Source organism: Equus caballus, chromosome 6, assembly GCF_041296265.1.
Source record: "Equus caballus isolate H_3958 breed thoroughbred chromosome 6, TB-T2T, whole genome shotgun sequence".
In the NCBI taxonomy this organism is placed as follows: Eukaryota; Metazoa; Chordata; class Mammalia; order Perissodactyla; family Equidae; genus Equus; species Equus caballus.
In genome coordinates, this window is record NC_091689.1 from 81799064 (window position 1) to 81819948 (window position 20885).

The 20885-nt window shown below is 51.2% G+C and overlaps 1 protein-coding gene and 2 long non-coding RNA genes across 7 annotated transcripts in view; 2 read left to right on the forward strand and 1 right to left on the reverse strand.

The window, feature by feature from the left end:
- Window positions 1-11616, reverse strand: part of GALNT6 (polypeptide N-acetylgalactosaminyltransferase 6) — a 34487-nt gene extending 22871 nt beyond the window's left edge. For 2 of the 4 annotated variants that reach the window (XM_001504324.5, XM_070271438.1), the window contains exons 1-3: window positions 11479-11616; window positions 3722-3841; window positions 101-693 (exon numbers count right to left, since the gene is read on the reverse strand). In XM_001504324.5, the coding sequence (XP_001504374.3) occupies window positions 101-591 (491 nt within the window). In that variant the 5' untranslated portion in view covers window positions 592-693; window positions 3722-3841; window positions 11479-11616. Of the gene's footprint in view, window positions 1-100; window positions 694-3721; window positions 3842-4187; window positions 4366-10015; window positions 10292-11478 lie in introns of those variants that run through there. The other 2 variants (XM_070271437.1, XM_023643577.2) reach the window with 2 other exon arrangements.
- On the forward strand, window positions 11599-14468 carry LOC106783321 (uncharacterized). 2 transcript variants are annotated; one of them, XR_002808758.2, is made up of 2 exons: window positions 11599-12446; window positions 12848-14468. It is a non-coding gene; the product is annotated as an uncharacterized lncRNA (long non-coding RNA). The 2 variants fall into 2 exon arrangements; XR_002808759.2 differs by having other exon boundaries at window positions 11695-12031.
- A 778-nt stretch (window positions 14469-15246) lies between these two features.
- LOC138924816 (uncharacterized) lies at window positions 15247-18934 on the forward strand. Its single transcript, XR_011440100.1, has 2 exons — window positions 15247-15394; window positions 16028-18934. It is a non-coding gene; the product is annotated as an uncharacterized lncRNA (long non-coding RNA).
- The last annotated feature ends 1951 nt before the right edge of the window (window positions 18935-20885 follow it).

Sequence of the window (20885 nt, forward strand, 5' to 3'; positions counted from 1 at the left end):
CCCCTCAGCTCTCTACCTGGCACTTGGCCTGCGGCCATGGCCACACCAGCCACAACTCTGGCAGAGCCCCGGCCTTACCCGAGGACTCCGGGCCACTTACTCAGGTGGCCGAGTGTCCGGCCCCAGGGCCCTCTGCAGGGAGATCCGGTCACTGGCAAAGGCGTTGAAACAGTGCTTCTTGTAGCCCTCTTCCTTTTCCTGGGTCTCCTGCGGGGTCCACTTGTCCTTCTGAAATGCTTTCCCGTCCGCCCCAGGGCTACTGGGGTCCTGTGGTGGCCGTTCCCAGAAGGGCTTCAGCTCAGCTGGAGTATAGAACCCGGGGAGGCAGGACTGGTTTGTGGAGACTAGTGTCCCCTGGGGCTCTGGAGCCCTGATCTGGAGCTTGGGCATCGAATCCCGAAGGTTGTTCACGGCCCCCATCATGAGGTCCAGGACGTGATCCTTCTGGCTCACCAAGGACTTCAGCCATGGCTTCTCCATGGCCTGTTCCCTGCTGCTTACATCCCTCTGCAGGATGAAGAGGAAGAACACAAAGGCGCTGCCCACCACGGCCAGGCGCAGGGGCATGTGACGTCTGCGGAGGAGCCTCATCCTCGGGCACCACCGGGGACACGGCTAGGTCAGCTCCGAGTGCTGGACTGGACCCTGCAAAGAGCTCGATGCGTTGTGGCGGCCACCCCTTGGAGCCTGAGCCTGAAAAGGGAGGGGATGAGAGAGAGAAATGAGCCAAGCCAGGGGTGGGGAGAGGAGTGAGGGGGCTTGAGGTTCAAGTCCTGACTCTAGCTGAATGGTGACATCGCCTTAACCCCGTCACTTGACTTCCCTGCACCTAAGTTTCCTCCGTCCATAAAGCGAGGAGATGGGCGCAGCGTTTCCTTCCTGCCCTAAGACGCCGACATTCACGGATCTAGAATAACTGGAACACCGAAACTCGACGTGAAGAGACTTAAATGACATAACCACTTCGGGAAACAATTTAGCATTATCAAGTACAATTTGAAACGTACGGACTCCATGACCCCACAGTTCCACTCCTGGTTTGATATCCCAGATAAACTCCAGCACACGTGAGCCAGGGGGCAGGTACCAGCATGTCTCTAGCCACACTGACTAAAATGGCAAAAACAAGGCAGAATCCAAATGTCCATCAGCAGTAGAGTGAACAAACAGCGTGAAACAGCCACCCCATGGGGGATATACAGCAGCGACAAAGAATAAACTGCTTCGAGGGGCAACAACAGAGGCGACGTTGAGCAAAAAAAGCAAGTTGCAGAAAGATATGTACATTATGATTCCATTTACAGAAAATTTAACAATGTAAAACTAAACAACACATTTCTGCAACTACAAAAATGACTATGCGGTAAAGCTATAAAGAAAAATAAAGGAATGCTGAAACCAGAGTTTCTGGGGGAAAAGGTATGGGAATAGACACACAGGGGGACCTCAAAGGAAAGAGTTATTTTCTTAAAGTGGATGGCGGCTGGTATTATTATTCTTTATACCCCCTCACATATTTTATCAGTTTTCTTCTTCATCTATTCATATTTAATAAAAAGTTTTTTTTTAATCCAAGATTCTATGACAACACCTTGCAGGCAGGACTGGGCTTGTGTGTCAGCAGCTTCCACCCCGAGGCACGTGGTCCCACGGCTCAGAGGATGAATGTTTGCAAAACTTCCTCTTGTGCTCCAGAAGCACAAGGCTTACCGGGTTAAGTGCTAGAAACCGGTGGCAATAGACCTGGGCACAAATCCTGGTTCTGCCCCTTCTAGTAGTAACAGCACCTGCCTCCTAGGGTTCACAGAAGGATTGAGTTCAATGAAATAATTCACGGAAAAAGCTTAGCAGTCTCCGCACACAGTAAGTTTTCAAAAAGTGTTAGTTTTTATCATTAGCAGCTGCGTGACCCTTGGACAAATTTCTTAATTTCTCTAAGCCTCAATTTCCTCATCTATAAAGTGGGGGTAACTAATACCTAACTCCCAGGGCTGTGGTGAGGATTAAATCAGAGATAACGTATGTCAAACACTCGGCAGAGTGCCTGGCACATACCAAGCCCTCAATAAATGGTATCAATTATTTCTGTTATTATGATGAATAAATCCTTGCTCAACTTCCCAGCAATTATCCTCAAGCACCTGGTCCTTGGCCAAAGCCACACTCATTATCCCATGATAGGTCTTGCTTAAAAGTAACTCCAGTTGAACTATTTACTGCTGTTATTTCAACAAGCGAGCTGCTGCATATGGGGAGGCCCGGTGTCGGGGGTCACTTAGATCTGGAGACTATGTGGCCGTCATGGTCTCAAGGGGCAGCAGGGTTCACTCTGGTTGGGGGGAGACAGGTGGTTTCCTTTGATAACAAATTCAGCAGCAGCATGAAAAATTAAATAAAATGAAATCTCGTTGAGCGTCTATTCTGTGTTAGGTGCTGTCTGGGACATGGGAGATGTTCAATTGGCCAGTATTGATTGAATATGTGCTGTATGCCAGGTCCTCTGCCAGATGAGGAGACACAGAGATGAGCAAGCCCAGCCTGCAAGGAGCATACAGTCAGTCGGGGGAGCCAGATTTTAAATGGAGATCACCTGGTGAGAAGATAGCATGAGGGAGTCACCTTCGGGTGCTGAGGGAGAGACGATGCAAGTAGGGGAGGGTAACGTTTGAGAAGAGGTCCCCCAGCAGAAGCTTGGGCTGAGCACTAACCCACAAGTAGGAGCTGGCCAGGCGAGGTGAGCACACTCCAGGCAGAGGGAACAACATATACAAAGGCCTAGAGGCAGGAGACAGCAGGGCCAGTCAGAGAACTGCAAGTCGTTCAGTATGGTGGGAGCATGAAGCCTGATGGGAGTAGCAGAAGATGGGCCTGGAAAGGTGGCTGAAACCAAGTCATCACGCCGAGGAGTTTGCCCTTGACCTGACCTGAAGCAATAACGGATTTGTGGGGGGCCCAGCGTTACAGGAAAAGCAACATGACAGCTGGTGGAGGGCGTCCAGGAGAGGGATCTGCCAGGCAGCCGGACGGCCAGTTAACAGGGCTTGGGGTCCAACCCAAGAGAGCAGCAGCGCTGATGAGGAGGGAGGGTGTGGTGCCAGGAGAACTCCCTTGGGTGGACAGTTCACCCCAGCTGGGACACAGAGGGACACAGAGAGGTATGAGACAATGCTGTTCCCCGTGGGAGTTTAAAATCTAGTTGGAGAAGAAGAACGGGTAGCAGTGGGTCCAGGGAGCACCTGTCCAGGGAGGGGACAGGAACAAGAAGAGATACTTCTCTGAATTCCCTTTTCTACTTTGAACCCTGATTACATTACCTATGCAAAAATTAATAAAATTGAAATGGAGCAGTGGCACAGACACCACGGGCCAAGCTGAGGAAGGCAGAGCTGCCCGGGCTTGCAGAAGCTGCCCAGGAGGAAACGGGCATTCGACGGAGAGGCTCTTTCCTGCCCTGGGGGTTGAGGTCTGCTGGGCCAGCACAAGGGCTTCTGCTTGATCTAGACCCCTCATCAGTTCTGGAACTGCCCCAGCTAAGCACAGACAGAGGGCCCGCAGAATGGGGAAGTGTTTGCCGTGACAGTGTTGCACCATCCTGCAGGCTGCACCTTCCCCAATACTTTCTGTCTGCCTGTCCACTCCAGCAAGAAAGAGGGAGCACAGTCAGAAACAAAGGCGTGGGAACAGCTTAGTTACCGGCTGCTGCCAAGCGCTCAAGACTCACCTCCTCCAGGAAGGCCTCCCTGATTGTCTCACTCAGAATCACCAAGGTCACGCCAACTTTCTCCTGGCATTGCCTCGTGGTCCTTTGCAGTGGGGTTCGCCTTTGCTCCTTTTATTGGCCCTGGAGAAAGAGTTGTTGTTAGTGCCGTTAAGTCAGTTCCAACTCCTACTGCCCCTGTGCACAGCAGAGCAGGACCCTGCTTGCTCTTCTTGCAACATCCTCTCATCTTCCAGCACTATATCAGATAATGCCCCACTGCTATTCATAGGGTTTTCATGGCAAATTTTTTGGAGGTGGGTGGCCAGGTCCTTCTTCCTAGTCTGTTTTAGTCTGGAAGCTCCGCTGAAACCTGTTCCCCCAAGGGGACCCTGCTGGTATTTGAAATACTGGTGGTGTAGCTTTCAGCGTCACAGCAACACACAGCCACCACAGTATGACAACCGATAGATGGGTGTGGTGCCCTGACCGGGAAACGAACGCCTCGGCGGTGGCGGCGAGAGCAGGGAATCTTAACCACTAGAACATCAGGTTTCTGCTGGAGAGGGAGACCGAGGGTCACGCCAAGCCCTTCCCAGGCTTCTGCTCTCGCAGTCCAACGCTTTCTCGCTGGAGCCTGCACTTTCTCAAGGTACTAACCACATCCTGAAACGAGACACCTGTGATTAGCCCTGGCCGTACGGGATTCGCTCTCTAGTTTGTGTGCTCAGCATGCGGGCAAGAGGAAAGAGTTCCTGAGGAGAGACACACAACCTGGCAGAAGCCAGAAGACTTCAGGGTTAAGGATCCTGCTCCCTGTGTAGGAGCCGATTCCCAGAAGTGTGGTGAGCAAGGTCGGGATGTCACCCCCAACCACGCTTGGTGAAGGAAGTGTAGGCATGTAGGACTTTGTCTAGTGCAGGGCTTCACAGGCTCCTCCCCACCCCAGTGGGCTTGTGTGACTCCCTCACCTTCGGGCTCCACGGCCTGGCCTCCAGGTCCACTGGCAAGTATGCCCACAGCTCTCCACCACTCATTCCCCTCCTGCTGCTGCTGAGCATTCATCCCCAACTCTTTTCCCTCCAGCCACCCTTGGGATCATAACACATCAGATCATCTTGGTTTCAGTACTGAGAAGACACCAGAAATCCTCTTCTTCCAGGAAGCTTTCCTAGGTTGAGCAAATGGGACCTGCTTCCCTGGCCCCACCAGCCAGAACACAAACTTACCTTCTCTCACTGGTATAAGGGAACTGAGGTTTCACCCAGCCCAGTGTCCACCAAACCACTGATGCATAGGATTGTGAAATAAATTTAAAGCGTTGCAAATTAGCATGGAAAATTTTTTTTTTTTTGAGGACGATTAGCCCTGAGTCAACATCTGCTGCCAATCTTCCTCTTTTCGCTGAGGAAGACTGGCCCTGAGCTCACGACGGTGCCCATCTTCCTCTACCTTATATGTGGGATGCCTACCACAGCATGGCTTGCCAAGCGGTGCCATGTCCGCACCTAGGATCTGAACTAGTGAACTCCGAGCCAGCCGAAGCAGAACGTGTGCACTTAACCACTGTGCCACTGGGCTGGCCCCTGGAAAAAATTCTTTAAAAGATCAGAATAGGACAAAAAAGAATATACCAAAGTGCTCATGTGTAATACGGGTAAGTATTGTTTTGTTAAAATTTCATTTCAGTTATTATACATACATGTGTAGGATGTACCAAAAGTCTAGTGTGGGGGCCGGCCCCGTGGCCCAGTGGTTAAGTTCCCGTGCTCCGCTTCAGTGGCCCAGGGTTTCACCAGTTCGGATCCTGGGCGTGGACAAGGTACCGCTCATCAAGCCATGCTGAGGTGGCGTCCCACATGCCACAACTAGAAGGACCCACAATAAAAAAATACAACTATGTACCAGGGGGTTTTGGGGAGAAAAAGGAAAAATAAAATCTTTAAAAAAAGTGTAGTGCGGTTTTAAGCTTTAATAACTTCAGAACTATAAATGCCACAGACTTACAAAGAACATCATTTGAAAGTTTTATTCAAATTTCTTTTACTTTGTTTAGTTTTATGAATTTTGAATAATATATTTTTATTTTAATGTTTCTCATCCATTTAAGCTGATAAACATTTCCTGATACAAAATTAAAATGAAAAATTTGTTATTCAAAATTCATAAAACAAAAGAAAGAAAGCAAATTAAACGAATCCATTTTCAGGGCCGGCCCAGTGGCGCAGCGGTTAAGTTCACACGTTCTGCTTTGGCAACCTGGGTTCACCAGTTCAGATGCCAGGTGCGGACACAGCCCCGCTTATCAAGCCCTGCTGTGGTAGGCGTCCCACATATAAAGTAGAGGAAGATGGGCACGGATGTTAGCTCAGGGCTAATCTTCCTCAAAGAAAGGTGAAAATTAAAAAAAAAATACGTTTTCAAATCACGCTTTTTTGTTAGTTTGTAGAATTCATACCTCTGAGTGAGGAAAGTGTAAAACTGCCCTAAGACTTTTGGGATACCCTGTCACACGGTGAGTAGGTTAAGTTTTGTAAAATGTCTTTCTTAGGCCTGCCCAGGGATGTAGTGGTTAAGTTTGTGCCCTCTGCTTTGGCAGCCCGGGGTTTGCAAGCCCAGATCCTGGGTGTGGACCTAGCTGTGGCAGCATGCAACATATAAAATACAGGAGGACAGGCACAGATGTTAGCTAAGCGACAACCTTTCTCAAGCAAAAAGACTGGCAACAGATGTTAGCTCAGGGCCATTCTTCCTCACACACACCCACACCCACACCCACACACGCACACACGCAGTCTTACTTTGGTCCAGTCACAGAAATTTGAAAACCAATGCTTCCACCTTTTTATCACTTGCAAAGTCTAGCATGAGTTTTGTACGTAGTAGACATTCCATAAACTTTTGTAAATAAATGAGATGAACCCAGAGGGGTTAAAGTGACCTATTCAAAGCCACAAAGGTAAGTGCTGGCTTCATACATGATGTTTCGAATGCACATACGACAGTAAGCATTCTCGTTCCTTGGCGCCACTTTGACCTGGTACGTCTGTGGGTCCGACACCCTCCTTTCACAGGTGAGGCCAAAGTGGTCAGGTGACTTCTCCAGCTCTTGGCTTCCAGAAGCAGACATCACCAGTCTCCCAACTCCCACTGTTCTTGCGTCCCCCTTGGATATCACCTGGGGGAGTTTGCGGACCAGGTTTGGCACTCCTGAGCCCGGGGTCAGGGGGATCCCCCGCCACCGCCCCACTCTCTTATAGACACCTTCCTCCCCTATCTGGCACTTATCTCCGCCAAATCCTGCCCAGGACGACAAACGCTTTAAAAAGGCCGAAATTGGAAGTCCCAGGCAAAGTTTCAGCTTTTGTGAGAGCCAGGGTCAGCCACCCAGAACACGCCCTTGCTGGCCAGGTGGCCTCTTTGTAACAAAGTTTCTTTCTGTTTATCAACCAACCTGCTCACCTCCGGAGACGTGGCAGCCAGGAAGTACCAGTCTCAACCCCACCACAAGGATGTTTGCTCAAGTTACTCACACGACAGCCCAATTACAGGTTTCTTGGAAAAGTGACGACTGTCACCACTGTCACAGAGGGTGCAGGTGTGTGGAGTGAGACATCACGCTGGGGAGGGGACAGATCAATTTTAAGCTACTGGTGAGGTCTGTTTTGCCCAAATGATTCTCCCTTACTTCGAAAGAACCTTCTTGCCATCAAACACAGCCCCCATTTCACTTCCTCTGTTCTCTTGCAAATCATCTCCTCCAAACCCCTCCTCCCACTTCTGATCCTTTTGATTACAGAAGGCTGGGAGGTTTCCCCATAATTACACCTTCAAGACACTTCAGCCTCTCCCCAGGACTAAAGCTGCAGGACTGTGGCTTATTTTCCCAGAAAGATGCACTGAAAGTTATTTCTGTAGCTAGTCTATCAAGCTTTTTCCCCAGGAAATCTAGGTTCATCTTATGTTTGTGTAACATTTTAAGCTTCAACATTGAACATTTAACCCAAACACGGGATTTTCAATTGAAAAACGGAGCGCAATTTCACTCACGCTGCATACCTTGGCATCCGATGGATGCTCAGCAGATATTTGTTGATTTATTCCAAGTTTGTAAAAGTCACTGAAAATCAAAGTAACACGTGACCAGACAGGAAGTTCACCAGCTCACGGGTTTTTCGCTGGAGGACCTCCGGGCCCTTGCCAGGTGGGGCAGGGCTGTGCAATTGTTCTCACATTGAGCCTGGACACTGCTGGCTCCTAGCAAGCCAGGGATGGAGGAGGAACGAAGGTGGGCGGGAGGTGGGGTGTCTTAATCACCTAGGCACCCCAATGGGAATCAGGCTGGGTTTGACAGAAGGCAAAAAAAGGAACTTGAACTGAGTGGTATCATGTGTCAGTTGGGGTTGGGTGTGGAGGGGGAGTTAACAGGAGGGGTGTTCCAGAAGCCCTGGGCTGGTCTCCAGACCTCAGGGTGGTGATGGGAGCAGACAGACCTGAAGTTTTTCCTTTTGTCCTCACCCCACAGTCTGCTCCTGGCTGTAGGACTTCTCCCTAGGGCCACCAGAGACTCAACATGCCACGCTCTGAACTCGGGTCTGTGCCCTGCCCTCTAAGTGGCCAGTCTTCTCAACTCCCCCACTGCCGCCGGTAGCATCGAAACCCCTGAAACAACCCCTGCCCCACTCCCAGGCACCGAGCTTTTAAACCCTCCTCAATGTCAGGTTCACTCCACGCCCACTCCCAAATCCTGCTGATTCATCCCCTGCCTCCTGGATCCTCCTCTTCCTCTCCGCTCTCCAAACCGCCAGCTGAGCTGGTGCCCTTATCGCCCAGCATCTGGAGGACCTGCCGAAGCCACCGCCGGCCTCCTCTGCCTCAGGCCTCTCTCTTCCTTTCTCAGTCGGAACAGCCGTATTCATATTCCTTCTTTGCCACGCGGCCTGGGCAGTCTGCTTCCTGTCTGCCACTCACCCTCACTGGCTAGCTTTTCCTCCTCAAAGCCTTTCTTTCCCTTATCTTCTTGCTAAACAAGCTATATTTCTTTTCTCTTTCCAAACTCTTCCTTGAAACTCCCCCCTCTAAGAAGCCTCAGGCTAAGGAGCATCCTACTGTCCTCAGTTTCCCCACCCATGTGTCCCCCTGTGGGACTGCGCCACTCGATTTCATAGGGGAGGCAGAACCAACAGGCCTGGATACTAGGCCATCTAGATCCTGCCTTCTCTTTCCTTCCTGGTCTTTAAATCCTGGCCCCCAATCTTCTGCCCCCAGAATGCTTTTCCGACCAGTCCACCTGGCCTGCCAATCCCTGTAGCATCCCTCTGTCCTGAGGGATTTGGTTATGCTGCTCTGCTGTCCTTTGTCCTCTGCCACAGGTATAGCTGAGGGTGAGGACTGGCTTTCTTCCTTCCTTCAAATCTCTAACTAGGGCTCAGGACCAGGTCGCAGAGGGTACAGAATAACCTGACCCCACAGGGCTCTCCGGTGCCACAAAAGAGTCTTCTAACAGTCCTTTTTCTCCCCAGACCGAACCCACCCTTGCACACTGAGCAAGCCTTTCACGCAGCACAATCACAGCATTGAGCTGGACACAGAGACAGGCACTGCCCCGCACTTGACCTCTCGTTTATTCAAACCCTCACTCTCATTCCCATCAAGTGAGAACTGGCATTTTGGGATTTTCCAGAGAGGGGCAGAGGGCTGCATGAAGAGCTAAGTTTACCCAAGTCTCTGGCACAACCATTCACTGGGGTCCCTCTGGTGCCTAGACACCCACTCTGGTCCTCAGCTTCACTTCCAGGGCTGGAGATGTCGCAACATGTTTGTGGAAGCCAGAGAAGGTTTAAGACAATACCACCACCGTTTTTAATATTATTATTTACCATATCAAGTCAACCCACAGTGATCTTCTCCATTTTACACAGAAGGAAACCAAAGCCCAGGGAGGTTAAGTAACCTGACCAAGGTCACACAGCTAGGAAGTAGCAGAGGCAGGATTTGCACTCAGGCCCACATCTCTCCAAAGCCCGCGATCTTAACCCTGACACCACACTGCCTTGGCTTTGGCTGGTGCTTGGAGCTTTGCCAAAGCCCTTTCAAATACACCTTCTCATTTGCTCCCCACCCAGGGAGTGTTTATGTGATTTGGCCAAGGTTAGACAGCTAAATTAGTGACAGAGCTGAGTCAGCTGCCTGCCTCCCTTATATCCACTACCGCCCTGCACTGAGAGGCCTCTGGCCCCAGGGTTAGCTGCCCTCCTGCTCCTGACTTCTGTTCTAGGCACTGGCTACACAGACTGAGCCCATGGTCGTGTCTCCTACCCAGGTCTCTCCCAGGTGAACTTGGGCTCCACTGTTTCTGATCTCAGAGGGCCTCGGACATGCAGCGCCTCCCTCGAGTTCTTCCACGTGGCTGTAGACAGGAGTCAGCTGCCCTGCCGACCGTGGGCAGTGATTACCAAGGATGAGGCCACCTTGGGCAGTCCAGTTTCCTTCTCGGTTCCGCCAGCTCCAGACTACCTCTTCCCTTTGACAGCCCTGTCCTGCTTTGTGCCCTGGTGCCCCTGAAAGTAGTTTTCTCTTGTCACCTCTGGGGACCTAAAGGGAATGACACTGGTGAGGAACAGGAGCTGGGGGAAGTACCTGTGGTGATACTGGCTTCCGCTGGATAACTGGATCCAAAGTATTTCAGACCCCTCACCTTAGTGTGTACTATTCATCACACGAATATGCCTGTCTCACCCTTCTGACCCTTCCTGGGATGGGGAGGGACAGGGCTCACCCACGGGAGAGACTAGGCCCTGGGTAGTGCACACACATCTCTGGAAAGATGAGCACCAGCCCCAGGTTCTTTGGTGAGTCAAGTTGTTAACCTCACGCGGAGTCTGTAAACTGCATTTGTGGGTCTGGAGCTGGGCTGAGAGCAGGATGTGAAAGTCCTTCCTGGGACCGTTGCAACGGGCCAGCAGCTAACAGAGGGGGTCTGGCCCAAGCTTTGCTGGCAGACTGAACCCTCCCTGGTGCCCCACTGCACACACAGAGTCTGCGATGACTGGCTCTGGGGGCGAGTAGCAAACTGTTTCTCCTTTCGCTTCGCCTGGGGCTCGGAACAAGTGACCGGGAAAGCGGGAAGTTGGTGACAGTCAGAGTCATGAACACCCGTCAGACTCCCTCCCCACAATACCACACCGCTCCCACTCCCCAAAGGGCCCAAGCCTCCAGAGGGAGGACATCCGAGACCCGACCCCCACCAGGAAGCTTCTCTTCGCTTGCCCCACCTGCTCAGGAGCAACGTGGCCCTGGCAGGAGGAAGCTTCTGAAAGATTTTCTTAGTGGAGCACAGGGGGTGGCCCAACCGGGGAGACGGGGCACAGAAAGCATGCGGGGAGGGGGGTGGGGGGGTTAAGAGAAGTGGCTGTAAAGCCCGGGAGGGAGACTTGGCTTGTCCCTCTCCCACCGCACTCCTCCAAGACCCAGAGGCCTGAGCTTTTCATTCATCCTTTAAGGAAGGCGCAAAGATGGAGGGGGGTCCTACCGAGGGAGGGGCCAGAGGCCACCACGACGGATGAGGACCAGGCTGGCCCAGCCCCTTCATCTTACGGTGGGGGGCGGTGAGGAGGAAGCGGAGGAGGGGAAGGTTGGCGGAGCGGGGAGGTGGGGAGCAAGGACTTGGCAGAAGCGCGCTCGACCGGAGGAAAGTCCCGAAAGCGGGAGAGCTCTGGGCTCCCAGGCCAGGGGGAGGGTGGAGGGGCCTGGGAGGGTCGCGGGCTGCCTCGGCCGCTTACCTGTCGCGCCAAGGCAGAGCCGCAGCCGAGCCGCCGACCGGCTCGCCGGCTTCCCGACGGGACGTCCTGGAGGGCGGGGCCGGGGCGGGCCCTGCAAGGCTGCTGGGGCGCGCCCTCCCCGCCCCTCCCCTGCCCGGCCAGGTGCAGGCGGTCACCCGCCGCGTCCCCGAGCGCTGCAGCCTGCAGCGGAACGCCCTGCTGCTCCTAGGGCCGCCTGGAGGCTGGCGGCCGGGTCGGGGGCGTCCCCCGCCCCGTGCGCCCCACCTGCCGGCCGCTGCTAGGAGCCCAGCTTCTCCAGATCTCAGCCCACCCCGGGATGCAGCCTCCGCGGCCAGGCTCTCAGCGCCGAAAAAGATCGGAGGGTCCTAGCCCCCTCCAGGACGACAGGCATTAGCCGAGCCGCCGGTGGCGCGGAGCCGCGTGTGCATGGAACCGCAGCTTGCGCCGCGCGGGCTCGGCGGCGGCGCGGCCGGAGCGCTCAGAGCCCGGAGGCAGCGGCGCCGGAGGGGAAAAAGGCGGCCTGGCAGCGAGGAGCCCCGGGGCTCCGTCCCAGGTTTGCTTCTCATTGGCAGGGTGGTCTGGGACAAAGGACTCCTCCTCTGCATCCAACAACTGCAGGTGTTAACTGTGTGCCACGAGCTAGGGCTGCATGTGCAAGGTCTCAGGGAAACCAGCAAATACCTACGATTATTATCCGGAATGTACATGGGAGGCGGCTGATCACACAGCCGGAGTGCTGCTCAAAGTGTCGTTCCCGGAGCAGCAGCAGCAGCAGCAGCAGCAGCAGCAGCATCTGATAATTTGTTAGAAATGTAGATTCTTGGGTCCCACTCCAGACTAAATAATCCGAAACGCTAGGGATGGGGCCCAGCAAGGTGTGTTTTTAAAAGTCCTTCAAGTGATTCTGGTGCACGCTCAACTTTGAGAACCATTGAACAAGCAGCGGCAGGGCTGGAGTCAGAATACAGGTGAATTCACTTCCTAAACCCGTGCTCTGAGTCACCCCGCCAGGGCCTCGGGCTGCTGGCTCACCGGTTCTCTCGGCTCTAAGGTTCTGTGATGTAATCTTCTGGGTCTTTATCTCAGTAATAGAGAAGTAGAGTGGAGGACTCCAGACTCCAAATAGCCGATAGTTTGGAAATTTTCTGTGGTAGAAACTTGGACCACTAATTCTGTTTTTCTTTTATTTTGATATTTAAACGAGTTTGTATTTCTAAGTCCGTAAGACCTGGGAGTGGGAGTGTGGGTGGCTGGATCTGAGCAAGAAGACCTTCTGAAGTGAACTGGGAAAGGCGGGGGAAGTCTCTTGGGGATTAACAATTGGATGGAGGGGAGTAATCCTGTTTTCTGATCTGGGACCCCCCCTTAGGACTGAGCTATTGAGGAGGCCAGAGGTTTAACAGCGATGGAGTCTGGAGAGAGGAGCCCAGAGGAGCATGGAGAAGACCTTACCCAGCTACACTAGATCAGGAGGATGGACATTCCCGACGGAGTAGAAAAGGGAGGCGTCCACTCACTCTAGACACGGTCACCCGTCTCCCCTAACTCCTAATAGCTGAGTGATTTCCCCACCCCCACCTCCCTTTCTTTCACACTAGAGACTCTTTGGGGCTCAAGTTCCTAAAGGGAGACTTTCTACAGAGGTTACCTTGATCATACGTTTTAGCCCCTTTACAGACCCTCAGGGCTCATTCTAACTCACACTGCTCCAGCTGCCACCATTCTTGTCACTTGTCTTGTTGGATAGCTATCTTTCTCAGGATAAGGGCATTTCCTATTGAAGACTGGGGGATGCTCCCCCTCATTTCTCTCTTTCTGGGGGCTAGACACTCCTATATGAGTCTGACCCTAAGGTCTTTGCCCCACCCTTCCTCTAACTTTGCTCTGTGACCCTCAGGGATTGTGTGATCTTGACCTGGCCCTTGGAACTTAGTCAGGACCCAACATGGTTTGAGGATGATGGGCTAGCCTGGACTCACAGCCTCCGTTCTTCCCCACGACAGAGTCATGTCCACTAACCCCATCCTGGAGTTCCTGAGAAGGTGGTGCCCAGCTTCCCAAGGAAGCAGCATCGTCTGTGTTGTGTGCTCCACGTTCTGGAAGCAAATTACTCATCCTATTTTACTTGGGCTGATTCTGGTTTTAAACATGACTTTGAGTCCTCAGAATAATCAGCTGCGTAATTTGGAGGCACATGTAGTCCGCAGGATGTGTGACCCACCCACCATGTGTCATGCACTGAGCTGTTCCCTTCTGGCGGGAAGGACAGGCTCCCTGCCTTCCGCTCCAGGAAGGCCTGGAGATGAACCCTGCAGAATGGTGACTCTGACCTCAGCCTGCCTCTGGTGGCAGGCCACTTAAAAAAATAGTTTTCTTTAATTGAAAAAGTTATATAGGCACATGGTTAAAATTCAAACTCTATAAAAAGATATACGATGAAAGATACATTTCCCCCCTCCCTGGACCTTGGTCCTTCTCTCCAGAAATCTTCTCTGCATATTCATGACCAAGGCTCTTGCCATCATTCAGCTCCTCTGCAGGACTTGCCTGAATTCCCTGCTCTTCAGGAAGTCCTGTGAATTTCATTTTTTTCTCACAGTCTTATTTTTATTTCTTGGCTGTTTTGGATTCTGTTTTTGGGTGTTCTGAGTTTCGCTTTTCACATCAATGTGCTTCTGGGGGTTCCCCCTTTAAGGCAGGAAGTGTGGTGGGGAGCAGATCAGTTGAAGCAAACTGAGACAAGGACAGCTCTGTGAGGCTGTTGACGTCAGCTTCAGTCCTTATCAAGTCTCTTCCTTCCACACGCAGTCCCTGGTGAGGGGACCTCTGGGTGGAGCGGAATGAGGGAGACTTGCCCATCTGGAGGGGGTGCTGGCACCACTTAGTGGGGAAAGTTTGCAGAAGAAGTACTCAAGATGCCCAGGATCTGGGGGCACCTTTTGCAAAAGGGAAGTTTAACCATTGTGAAGAATAAAACCTCTAAATGCTTACAAGGTTTGCTGTGAGAACTCTTTCTGCCCCAAATTACGATATCTTATTGTTTAATAGCTCTCTTAAAAGAAAGAAAGAGATATGCACAGTGAGCCTTCTGAAACGTAATTGGATCTCAACCTGATAGTTATGTTGTCCAAAGGGAAGTAATAAAAGGGGTAATAAATGATCCCCCAGTGCAAACTATCCCCAGCTTACAGCAAAACCTCTGTTATCTGTCCCTAAAAAGTGGGAGAGGAGGTTCCTGTCTTCTTAGACTTTGAAAAAACAGTGAATTTCATTAGGGTGAAATCTATCTGATAGCATCTGAATGTTGTTTAATATTACTTTGGAGTGAAAGTAAAAGAGAGGCGGTGGAATAACTCAAGGGCAGTTCTCATGTCCTGATGTCTGATGTCCTCTGAATGTCCTGAAATTTTTGCCTCATTGCTTATTAGTTCCCATGGAATCTTATTTATTTTCAACAGGTAAAATGTACATATGGTACTACAATCAAAATTCCAAAAGTATAGTGAAGTGTAAGTCCGTCCGTTCCCTCCCCCCACACCCCGTCACCTAATTTTCCTCCCCAGAGGCAGCCGGTGTCATCAGTTTCTTTTGATTCTTTCTAGAAACAGCCCAGAGAAGGAGTCACCTTGATTTTAGCAAGTACCTGAAATCGTAACTTTTTTTTATTATGTTGTCTGCAATGGTTACAGTCACTTTAAAAGCAGTCAGCTTACTGAGCTCTCTTTGTGGCTCTGATAGATTTCCAATTGATTCTCTTGGGTCTTCTAGGTAGACAGACGTATCAACAGCTTTGCTTTTGGCAAAGTGAAAGCAGATTTGGAGTGAGACCTGAGTTGGATCCTGGCTCTTCCAACTACTCACTGTCTGACTTTAAATTCAGCCTTTAAAAAACGTTGGCACTCTCCAAAGGCAGCATGTAGGTGCAAAGTGGTCCTCCCCCCGCCTCAGTGTGGTGGGTAGAGTGGGTAGAGGCCACACAGAGCCAAGGACTGTCCCTCTGCCAGCTCCTGGGTCCGTTCCACCTGGATCTGCGGATAAATCCACAGGACTTTGATCTCAGGGATTTCTAATTACCCGGAGATCAGGAGGAGACACTGAAGGGAAGCCCTAAACTAGAATGATGTTTTCTTTCTCCGTGAATAGAATGTGGGTTATGTTTGCTGAGAGCAGATTAAAATAGATTTTATTGTTTGAAATCAGGGATTACAGAAACTCTTTGAAGAGCTGCTGATTCTCAGTGAAGCCTACAGCCCCCCCACTGTGGTAGTGGGTGGAACAGTCAACCTCAATGGGGATGTACGTAGGTTTTCTCAGAGTTCAGACCCACTGCCAGACAGGAAGCTGGTGATAGTTGGTGAGGAGTGGTGCTAAGAGAAACCTATGGTTAGTGAGGGAAAAACCCACGTTCTTAACTTTCCATAGAATTTTGTCAACTAGAAGGGATGCCCCAGAATATCTCAAGGATCACTGCACCCTTTCACCAATCCATGGACAAGGGGATTGGGGATGTGGATTATCTAGTTTACTTACATGACATAATTTTTTTCAGCAGGACCTTAGAGGAGCATGAATGAACTCCTTCATATTTTCTACTGTCAGGAGAAGACAGACCTGAAGTGGTGCCTTGATATACGCACATTCTGCCAGACTACAGTAAGATGTGACAGGCATATATTGTCAGAACAAGGGCTGCACTCAAACTTTGAAAAGATATTGGCTCCACTTATTAATGATCAAGACTTAAAATATCCTGGAGTTTGGCTGTTGTAAGAGGTTTATGGGAAACTATTCTAGGCTTGCCAAACCACCAAGTGACTTCACAGGTACAAAACATGGATGCCCCAAGAACAGGAGAAGAACCCCCACTAGGGGGAGCTGGAGATGGACTTTTAGGACCTTGGTGGTCTCTGTGATGTGTTATCCTGTCCTGGCATTCAATACCCTGGTGAACCCACAAGTGCTAAATTTGAAGGCTTTGGGGGTCAGGATAGCTGACCCCTCAGCTTTTGTTGGTCCCTGGGCTGTTAGTTTCAGCTCAACATGGTGATCCATTCTTCTTGCCCGATGGCCAAAGAAGGGTGTCTCCTGGGAGCCTCTGGGAAAGCTTTCATTCCTTTGAACAAAACAGATATAAGAAGAAGACAGCCCCTCGGAAGCCTAGCTGAGGACAGAGCCCACCCAGTGACAGGGTGGAGCAGAGAGGCCACAGAACCCGGACCACTGCTGACGCTGTTGATCTGGAGCTTGTATTGCTCATGGAGTCCACCCCACCATGGCATCTGTTATGTGAGATAACTCTGTGGGCTGTTCTGGAGCCAAGGGAGGGACCAAAGGGGAAAATAGGGGGCACCAGCCCAAATGGACCCAGACCTTCTCCAAGGACATTCAGATTTTGCTTTGAGTCTACAAAAACTAGAACTTTCTACAGAACCTGGAATGCCACAGAGGAAACAATCCCACCCGGGGAGTCAGAGAACCTTAGAGCCAATATGGCCCTAAACTTTTAATTCCAGTGGCGGAGGAAGCCATGTCTGAATGGGAGCCTCAGCCGGCCGCCCGCGTAAGCAGCTTCTCTGAGACCTTGCAGAGGAGTGAAGACCTGGAGGGGGTGCTCATGCACTCCTTGCTTTTGGAACCAGAGAATTGGAGCCCAGGGAACATTCTGGACGTGCCAGGTCACACCACCCATTCTTCACAGGGTTCTCCCACAGCCAGATGCTATGGGAGAGGCCCATCTCAGTATGTGGGTGCTGGGAGGCCGCGATAGAACTCCCCCAACCAAAGGAGAGACTCAGACTGACTGCACGGTACCCCTCAGCTGGCAGTTCTGTAATGGTGCGCAAGTTGTTTACTCTCAGTTTTCTCTTTTTAAAAAAAGGATATTAATGTGGATCTGTTGTAAAATTTAGATGAGATAATGTATGTAAATCACTCGTAATGTGCTCAGAACATAGTAAACGCTCCATTTTCAACGACAACAGTGACAACAACACAGGCACCCAGGGCCACTCCTCAGCCGCCAAGGAGAGCCACTGAGCTCTCCTAACCGTGCAGGGGCCCCTCAAGCCTGAATGGACGGATCCGTGAAGCCAACACATGGCTGTCTTGGTATGCGCCTGTAACTCCACCCAAAAGCTCTTTTTTGGAGTTTGGGATGGAGCCTCATAGCTCATTGATGAGCTTGGCTGACCTGTGAGGTTTCGTCTGGGTTTGAGGGTGGCCAAGAATGACCACTTAGGTCCTACTCCAAGTTCTTTCATTTGGGTCTACTCCCAAAGCAGCTGAAAGCGGTGCAAAGGATGGAAATGAGACCACGGTACATCCACTGGGTGGCTGCTGCTCCCCGTGGCCTCTTCTGTCAATTCACGGAGAAGCGCTCCCCAGAGTTTGGTGATGTTGGCAGCCAGTGAGGAGCAAGATGTCTGCCTGACCGGAGGAGCACCGAGCTGCAGGTTCGCTGCCTCTCTACCTCGGCCACATCACACCCAGGTCTAAAGGCCAAGCCTTGAAATTCTTCCTGTGTCAGCCTTGGAGCCGTCAGCCCTTGTCTGTACCTGTGCTGCACGCAGGAGGTTGTTAGTCCATCAGGAGCCTTATGAATTGTTAGAAGATCCCCCTTCCTCTGGGCAGATGCAGACCTGGGTCAGGGCACAGCGCGCCATGCTAAGCCTGTGCAGGGCTGAAGCCGCACGACCACCTGTGCAGCCGTGGCTGCAGCCCTGGGAGTCCCCATCTCTGTGCGGGGCCCGCTGCAGTGACCTCTGCCTTGGGGTGGGCAAAGGAAGTGGGCTTCCCTCGGTGTGAAGCCGGACATATGGGCACACTCTAGGGATCTTCCTACTTAGCCACCGTTGCTGTTTGCTGTCAGAGCAGACCCAAATCTGATACCAGGAGCTGCATGAAGGAGACAGATCACTGATCTGGAACATGGGACTGCCTGCTGAACATCAAATTAGCAGACTCCTGACCAAAGGCAGGAGAGACGGGGGACGTGACTGTGTACAAGGACAGACAGAGATCGGGAGAGGGCCAGTCAAGTGTGAAGCATCTGCTCTCTTCTCTGTCTAGCATCTCTTCAGGGAACTACCTTCCTTCGATTCTCAGTCCATGAAGTTCAGATGAAGCCCACCTCACCCCCAGCACCAAGGGTGGATCTGTGATATGTACATCATATCTATGTGCGCATATCCTTTGGCCACCAGCATTGGTTTAGGGTTAGGCACATTACCCAAGCCAGGCTACTCAGCCTTGTCTGAGATATTTCCTGGAACTAGCAAAAAAGATGACCCCACCCCACATGGCCGCTGATGGAATCATTAGCTGGGAAAATGATGTAAGTTTAGAGCAGCCAATGGCTATCCTTGCTATTACATGAGGAAGGAGAGTCAGCCTGAGCATGAAGTCAATCCTGAGAAAGCAGAGAATAAAGGTAAAGAGTAAGAGGACTCTAATGATATATTTTGGACTCCTGGATCCTGCTGTACCTGAAGTCATTTATTCCTAGACTTCTCCCTTCTTTCACTTTCTTTTCTTTCCCTCTGTTTACTCTCTCTCTCCCTTTCTTCTTTTGGTTGAAATTTGTTTGAATGTTTTTGTTACTTGCAACTGAAAGAACCTGACCAGTAAACAATGTATGCACTGAACTAACTTATTGTGATAGGGAAGTTGGTAAAGGGCCATCTGTGTTCACTTAAACCCAGGCCTGGCAGGGAGGAAGCAGAGAGAAACTCCCAAGAAAAACTTAGGAAATGAAGCTTTTGACTCTCCAAGTAACAGAGAAAGAGAGTGGAGTGGAGACTCGCAGTGAGAGGTGAGGACACATTGGATTGGGAGGGATGGACCACCCATCCTTCTAGGCTTTGTCCTGTGAGATGCCCTTGAACTAGGCCATTTCCCAGGGAGGACTTGGAGATACATGGGAGACCAGGAGAACTTGGGAGAGGAGATGACCCAAAGACTAGAGAGGCAAGAGGCTAGTCCAGCGTGGGGTCTGTCTCCAAGCCCCTCAGGGCGTGCTGCACCTCGACCCCTGTTAGTGCTGGGGGGCCGGGAGAGCCCCATTTCTCCACTTCCTTACAACCTCAGGCTCAGGCACGTTGATGTTCTGTGGCCCACCACATCCCTCACGTTTGCTTTGGAGAGACTGCACCAAATTCTCAGTGGGGTCTCCCCTGTTACATATAAATAGTGCTGCTGTAAACCCCCTCTCTGCATATCTCTGGCCATTTTCCTACGGTAAACTTCTAGAAGTGGAACTTGCTAGGTCAAAGGTTATGAACATTATTAAAGTTTTTGATTCTTATTCCAGGAGGAAATATTACCCATTACTAGAAGAGACAGAAAAAGTTCCTGCCCTTGTCAACTAGGAGAGGGCTGATGGCCCATAACTAATGTAAGAGGTGACCTGTTTTTCAGAAAAACAGAGCCACGTCACAATGTCTGTAATAAATTAAATTAAGACCGTAAAATGTGGTGTGGGTGCAGCAGATCACATGGCATTAAACAAATTGGACTGCCTGGTTCCCTGGAGATACACGGGACAGAAAGCAGCAGAGGGACGTAATGGGGTTAGCGTGGTGCTTTCCTGGAAGTTGGAAGTGTGGCAGTCGCAGCTGCTGTGGTTGCGTTTACCGAGGGCGACTTCTGTGTAAATGGGGTTAGGGCCAGAGGAAGGCAAAGAACTAGCATTTCTCTCTCAGGGAGCTCTGTTCGATGAGAGGAATCACCAGCTACAAATATAATTATCCCAGAAGAGAGATTTTGTCCTGGTGTAAGTAAGAACATTCTAACATTCTATCAACAGTTGGAAAGGTTCATGCATATGACAGCACTTGGAAGCCATAAAGCATTTCTGGGGAGGGGTACAGTGCCAGGTACTAAGGAGTCAGAGAGGAAGACGTGGTCCCCATCTGTAAGGAGCTCCTGGTCTAGTGAACGATTCCTCTAGGATGTGATGAGAGCTGTAACAGAGGAACGTATATAGGAGTCCAGTGATGGCACAAGGTGGGGAGTGATTAACTTACCTGCTGGATGAAGAGGTGACATGACCTGGTTTGTGAAGAACGAGTAGAAGTTTACCAGGTGGGTAGTGAGAGAGATGCAAGTGGAGTGAGGGGCCTACGTGTGACCTGGGTGGACCCACGATTTGGAATGCAAATAACACGGCCCAGCTAGTCCCCAGAATTTAGTGCTGCAGGCTCTATGCAGCGATATCAGATCCAGAAGTCCAGTCTGGGGCCATCGGAGGCTCCACTCTCCCCAGGTTCCCTCGGACTACTGGTGTTGAGAACAGACCACGTTGGTCGTGGCTAGGTGGGCTCCTTGCAGCAGGGGCTGCCATTAATGAGGAGGAGTCAGCCCGGGCCAGATAGTCCTCAGGGCAGAAGCTGGGCAAATTTGGAGGCGTG